This window comes from Serinus canaria, chromosome 5, assembly GCF_022539315.1.
Source record: "Serinus canaria isolate serCan28SL12 chromosome 5, serCan2020, whole genome shotgun sequence".
Classification (NCBI taxonomy): Eukaryota; Metazoa; Chordata; class Aves; order Passeriformes; family Fringillidae; genus Serinus; species Serinus canaria.
The window spans coordinates 7587684-7594790 of record NC_066319.1 but is presented as its reverse complement, the minus strand read 5'-3'; the positions used below and the strand labels follow the sequence as shown (position 1 = coordinate 7594790).

General features: G+C 41.3%; 1 protein-coding gene across 3 annotated transcripts in view; it reads right to left on the bottom strand.

The window, feature by feature from the left end:
• Positions 1–458: 458 nt before the first annotated feature.
• The window catches only part of ANO1 (anoctamin 1), a 71879-nt gene continuing 65230 nt past the window's right edge, over positions 459–7107 (bottom strand). For all 3 annotated transcript variants that reach the window (XM_050975052.1, XM_050975050.1, XM_050975051.1), the window contains 3 exons: positions 6245–6429; positions 3934–4039; positions 459–3019 (listed from right to left, as the gene is read on the bottom strand). In XM_050975052.1, the coding sequence (XP_050831009.1) occupies positions 2759–3019; positions 3934–4039; positions 6245–6429 (552 nt within the window). In that variant the 3' untranslated portion in view covers positions 459–2758. The remainder of the gene's footprint in view (positions 3020–3933; positions 4040–6244; positions 6430–7107) is intronic.

The window sequence follows — 7107 nt, the reverse complement described above, 5'->3', positions numbered from 1 at the left end:
ACCAGCTAGACTGTGGTTTACCTGGTTCTGGTGTCCATATCCATTCTCTCAGGACACAATTCCCACCTTCTAAACTAAATTTCCTGACTTGGAGCATTAACATTTTCCATCAAGGAAAGAAGGGCTGGTGTGAAATCTTGTGCTTTGCCTTCTTACATGACACTTAAATGGGAAAGGGAGAAAAAAATTGGAATCAGCAAGTGAGGTTCTGAGGCCAGCCTTGCTTGGACAGGCCCCTCAGGGCAGTGGAAATATGACAGCCACAGTGGAGCCATTCTGCAGCCAAAAACTCCCTTTGTACTCCTGGAGATGGATTTCAGGTGGGATTCACTCATCTCCAAGTGGGTCTCTAAAGCAGCTCAAACACCAGGCCTACCTGGGACACTTTTTTTAGCCAGATGTCTGTACACTCAGAGCATAAGGAGGGCTGGGAACAGAACCTGTCCCACAGGAGAAACTCTTGGATATTTAAGTTTATTTCAAATAGGTGTTCAAAGAAAAAGAAAAAAAAACCAAAATAAAACAGATTTAGTATATATTTGCTTTTCTTAAAAATGATTCAATGAAATAATTTTATAGATATCTAAGTAGTAATACAGATTTTTATATACAAAATTCCATTTCAAACAATTTACTGTACAAAAGAAAGTATAAGCAACTGTTACTATTCCATGATTTCAGCAAATAATGAAAAATTCAGATAAGTATGTGTTCAGGATATAGTTACAGTACAGGAATGTCAGTATTAAGTTGGGAACACTTTCAGATCAGTATTTACAGATTAAATCCCCTGCGAGGACGATCCCTAAGATTTCTCCTCAGAATAGGTAGTTTGGCTTTCTCCTGGATCTTTTGGGCTACCAAGGAATGAGAGGAAAAACAGGTTTTCAACAAAACGTGGGGACAGAATTCTGCTTGATTTCTCCCCAGTCCTATTGCAGTCAGGGGGCCTGATCTGGTAAACATTTACTAACCAGGCATTACATTTATGTGGGAATAAATCAGGCAGGATTTGGCCCTACAGCAACACACTATCATAAGTTACAAATTTTAAAAATAGTGACATTCCTGCAAGTCAAAATACAACAGAAACAAGAGTTAACAAAATATAAGCCCTTTATTAATAAAAATCTTTGGTTGGATCAGTATTTTAAATAAGCTTCAAGAATATTTGGTTAATACCATTTTCTTTCTTCCACATAATTTCTCTTTTGGTACCTTCTTTGGACAGACTACAGAAAAATATCAAGTTTATCACATACTTTAAAACAAATAAATATATCAAAAGCTATATATGGCATTCTTTTTAGAGTTCTAGCATTAATCTTTAAATTAGTTTGGCAAAGGAAAAAAAAGAAAGAAAAAAAGAAATAACTAACCTCTTGAAAACAGTTTGGTTTTGTAACAAACCATACAGTAGTTAGACTTTAAAGAAATCTTTCCTTTTTATTTTCTTTTTCAATTTTATAATGCAAGTGCCATGGACAAGACAAAGCAATAAAAGAAATTAGGTTAATTGCACCAATATTATTTGGAAGTGCAGTTTATCAGTCAACAAAGCAAAACAAAAATGTATTATGCTTAAAAAGAGCTGTACTGATGGGATTTATCTAGTCATGGTAAGTAAGGATTTCAGATCCATACTTTAGGGAAAAGCTCCTTGTACAAAAGACAGAGGATTTTAAGACAAAAGAAAAGTCCTGTAACTAGCTGGAGGTCTGGTCCTGTAGCCCCAGTGCAGGCAAAGCTTCCACTGAAGACAGTAAGTGCGATGCATTTGGGATTTACTCCTCTGGCACAGCCTCTGGGAAGTGCCAGCCAACAGCAGGAAGTCTGTGAGAAAAGCTGGCTGTGAAACACGGGTGCAAGCACTCCCTTCTCCTGCTCCAGAGGGCTACAGGGAAAAGCCAGGCTGGGACAGGGATGTGCTGAAACATCGGGGAAAAGGGAATTTCCTCAGCAACAGCAGTGTGTGAGTGCTTGGCAGGGCAGTGAGAGTCACTGGAGCTCTCTGTGTGCTCATTAACTCAGGGCATTTAACAAATGCTCCGTGACCATGGACCTGCTGGGAGGATCTCTGGAATTGTGCTGCTGCTGCTGCTGCTGCCAAGAAAGCACTGCCCAGAATCCCTGTGCTGATGTTTCCAGAGGCAGTGGTGCCCCGGGGAGGGTCTGGGGGACACAGCAGGCTGCCACAAGTCCCCCGACATCTTTGGGATTCCAAAGCTCAGACTCACAAAGCTAAACCCAGCCTTGGGAAGCAAGTCAGTCTAGTAGACTTTATGGAATACTAGGGAATACTGATTTTGCATATCATTTAGCAAGTTACCCCATGGACCTTAAAACCCGGCTTTCCAAAAATAGTTCAAATTAGCATTATTATAATGACTTCAAATTTACCTTTATTTCATTAGCTAGTTGATAGGCTAAGATCAGATTCTCAGAGAATATCTCTAGCAAGATTGTCCTAAGTACCTGCATTTCTTAATGCACGCCAACAGTGTTACCTCAGGATGAAATACAAAAACTCCCTGCATTACTGCTTGTGCAAAAGAAAAACAAAACAAAACAAACCCCCAACATTGTCAGAAATAGAACGTGGTCCTCCATGTTTGCAAGAAGGGCATTTCTCACAAAGATGGGAGCGAAATGGCAGCACATCCTTCAACATGCACCGGGGTGTCCGTACTGGAGTCCTGCCCTTGTCGCCATGGCTTTTGTCTCTGGAATGCCCCGACAGACTCAGCTCCCTCCTGTCCTAAACGTCCAGAGGATAGGAATGGCAGGAGGACAAGCTCCCACTGCGGCTCCTCGAGAGCCTGGGGCTGTGGTTGTTGCAGTTTTCTCCTTTTCTCTTGTCCTTGTCTTTCCAGGTTTCCAGCATCTGCAGCTTCCCTTGCTCTTCCCTCATGAAGACCTCCACCATGAGAACTTTCTCCTTGTGAATCTGCTGACTAATGTCCTTGGGAATGTCTGGGATAATCCAGTCAACAAATTCACTCATGAACATGACCAAGTTCTGAAAATGAAGTTGTGAGAAAGTGTCAGCGGGGCCAATGAAAGGGTGGCTGTAGGGAAAGGAGAGGGCACTTAGGAAGGAAAAATGAAGAGAGGACAATATTTGAGTTGGACTATGGGACCAAATTCCCCTCAACTGCTTTGTGCGTGCTGGAAGTAGAGAAATACATCGGGTATAGACCTCTCTGATTTCTGTACCAATCCTGTCAGCTGCAGCCACTTAGAAATCCAAAGGAATTTGCCATTGGTGAGTGGCTCATGAAATTTATATCAGGAAAGCAGAAGCAAATACAAGAGGTAAAATGGTAAAAGTTGGGAAAATACATTCCAATTAAATTTTTCTAACTGAAAAACCTTGATTCAAGGAAGGTGTGGTCTTTCCCAAAAAGATAATTTTTAATCAAAAAAACCCAATAAAGTTTTGAAACAAGTTATTCAGATAAGGTAGACTTAAAACATTTGTGCCACAATAAGTAGCATCACTGTTGTGATTTAATAATGTCTTTTAAGGACAAATTACAAGATTTGGCTTCTTATTCAGCATGCAAATAAAACCTGAACTTGGAAAATTTTGAAAATCTCATTTCTTGGCTAGGTCTAAAAATGATTTTGGGTTAAATTTATGCTGCTTCAGTGAAATTGTTGATGTCCTATGGGGAAAATTGGTGGAACCTAATTAGTATCAGCCATGTGCTTTGCTGGTCTCTAAGGTCATTAAGTTGCTCTGCATCAAAACAGTTCAAGGAATCCCTGGGGATGAGTTTTTCCACTGAGGATATACCAGCACTTGGGTGGGTGGGACAAAGAGGGTGATGAAGATGGGCAAATTTCTTTGGCTTTTCCATGAAACAACTAAGAAAGAAGATATTTCTGTGGCCCAATAACTTATTTCCAAGTGCCTGCAGTGTCTCTTACCTGGAAAACTATCACAAATGCCAATCTTGCTGCTAGGACAGCCCAGAAATCCTTTGAAATGTCATATTTGTTTTCAGACCAGGGGGGTTCTCTATAATCTTTGTACCTGCAAAACAAGACTCAGTAAATCAGGGGTGCAATTTAGAAATGCTGGCACTGGAAGGAGTTATTAACAAGCAGCCAAACAATAAATGGAACTGTCTAGAAGAAAGTTCACTGTATTAATCTCTCAGAAACAAGACATAGCTGAAACTCTCCCACAGCCTTCAAGTTAGCCTTAAAATTAGAGGTTAATTCATCTTCATACCCTCTGATTACTACATATAATATCAATTTTGCATAAGACAGAGTAAACTACACAGCTCAGGTGATTTATTTTAAGATAGGTAAAAAGACAACATATATTTTTCAAACTAATTTTAAAGACAAAAATACTGGTCTCAGATTCATAGAATGTGTTGAACACGTGATTAGCAAAAGGTTGAAGCTAAATTTTGCCAGGTGGAGAGAAGAGAATTTTCCTTAGCTATGCCTTACAGAAAATCTATGTGTTGATAAACAGGACCAAGAAAAGTACATTAAATTCAAAACCACAGCATCCTGTCAGTATTTTGAAAGAATTAGGGCTCTGCATTTTCAAATTATTTTAAAATCCTTGGGATAAGGATGGGATTGAAAGAAGACAGAGGCTGGTAGTGGAAAGCAAATAAATCTGGCATTTTACTTTTGGACCACGATGCCAACACTTTCATTCTGTGCTGAAACATGTTTGCCAGCCTTGCTTAACCTCTGCCCAGAGAGCAGCAGGAGGCAACCAGGAGGAAGTAAAAGCAAGCAAAGCTACTGCAATTGCAGTTTGGGTTGGTTTTGCTTTCATCTCTGAGCAAATTTTCTGTTTAGAGGTAATTTCACCATATTAACTTGGACTGTTCTATGCATAAAGGATATAATATAAAATAATATGATTCAAGGCAAGGTTTTTTATTTGGTCAGTTAGTGTGATATTTTTAGTATGCATGTATCAAAGTCATCTTTGTTTCTTTCTCCCCTGGAATATCTCTTCCTTCCTTACCCTCCTCTCTATCTTCCTTCCTTACTCTCCTCTCCCTTTTCCTCCCTCTGTTGTCCCCTTTTCAGCTTTGCTGGTCTAAGTGCTTTCACTGTCAGATTAGAACTGTCAGTTCTAAGAATATATTAGCTGAAATAGGAAGCCACAATTTTCCCTTAAACATGAGAAGAATAGATACAAATTGTCACAGGCATGCAAATTTCTCCTGTGTGATGACACTATAAATAAGTCCTAAATTCCAGGGCAGATAAGGATGCTACTGCTCTAATCAGGCATTGGGAACTGGACAAAAAAGAATTGGTCATGTGTAGCAGACACAGGGCCAGCTACGGCTCCATGGAGGGATGTTTAGAGATAGGTATTTGCTGAGTCATAGGAATTGAACCAGGAATCTTCACTCTGATCCTCCAGGCCTGCTTATCTCTCTGTGACCCCATAGGCTAGTTTCCCTAACCCTTACAATTGGTCAGTTTTCAATACTCCCTAACCCTATAAAAGAGGCTGTCTTGGCCCATTCCTTGGAAGAGCTGCTTCCAGACCCTTCGCGAGACCCTCAGAATAAACCATTGTGGAATTTTCTGAAGCCACCTTCTCCTCTCTTCTTTGTCTGCCTTCCAGAAGCCACATCCAGCCACAGCCCCTACGAGCAAGCTAAGAGCTGAAACCATAAAAGAGCTGATTTTCACTGAGAGCTGACAATCATTGAGCTTGCTAGGGACCATGGCTGTGCTGCAGTCTGGCCTAGGGCACTCAGCCCCCGAAGGGCTGAGGTATCCGGCCTTGAGACTGCTTGCCTGGGGCGCTTACCCTACGGGGAACCAGCTGTCCGGCTAAGAAGCTAGCCCCTGTGGCTTCATTATTTTACAGTCATGGTCATTATATCATGACATGACATCAGAGTGACATAATTTTCTTCCCTTAAAGCACCATTGTGCTGTTTTTCATTATTTGTCTCCTTTCCTGGAAAAGGGAATCCATAATAATAAAAATCTTTGCATGGACAAGCACTGAATTTGACTAACAACAATCTACATTTCCCAAAATTAGCAGTAAATCATATTCAGGTCTGTGATTATTTAATATGTAAGCAAGATGTTCAATGGATCCATCTGATATAGAAGGCTAGCAAGGTGCTAAAAAGGTATTGAAAATACAAAGAAGCTGTCCCAGGAATATAAGAATTTGCCACGGTCTCAGCCAGCTGTGAAAACACTTGGCATAAGCCATCATTCAAGAGAGTACCTGCATATCTGAACCTCGTAGCCAAGATCCAGGGGGTCGTTGGGAGCTGTTCCTGCTTGGAAATCGCTGACATTAAAAGAGGATAGTGTATGGTTGACGAAGCCATGCATGGTGCCATTCTCACTGTACATGTACAGGTACACGAGGCGTGGAATGAAGTCGGATGTGAATGAGATCACAAATGCCTGAGCCACAAGAGTAAAGAGTGAGCGCGGTACCCAGGCAGAGCTTAATTTCATCACATCCTCAACCATGACTTGCCCAAACTACTCACACCACTCAGGGGAGCCTGAAGGCCCTGAAAGTGGAGCATTCACTGCACCAGCAAGGGATTGTTCACTGCCCGCTCTCCCGAGGTGCAGTGTATTCCCTGGAGCAGTGCCACGCCAGCTGAGGTGTCTGCGTGGGTGACAACCTGGGCCCCCAAAAATGGAGCAGCTGTACCCCCCAGCACTAGGGGAGAGCTACCACAGCTCTGCTTCCCTGTGTCCCTGTCACAGCTTCTCCCTAATGCCTTGAACAAGGTCCAATTGATTGATTTCCAGCTGCTTTTCTGTCCTGCAAACAACCCACTGTGATTTGACTCTTCAAAGTCTCATTGCATTGCAAAAAATGTTAATTGTGTGTGGTGCTTAACTTCATCAGGATAAAAGGATGAGGAGACTGAGCCCAGTTTTATTTTTATGGTCACAAAAGTTGCATTTCATCCAGTTATTTAAAATTTTCTGAAAATATCGTGGGGAAAAGGCATGGCAAAAAATTGGGCTGAGTTCCTCGTGACTTTAGCCTTCCTCATTTGTCATCATTATGAAACAGTGCCACTGGCATAAATCTCATGTACATGTGGAACAAACAGTACAAAA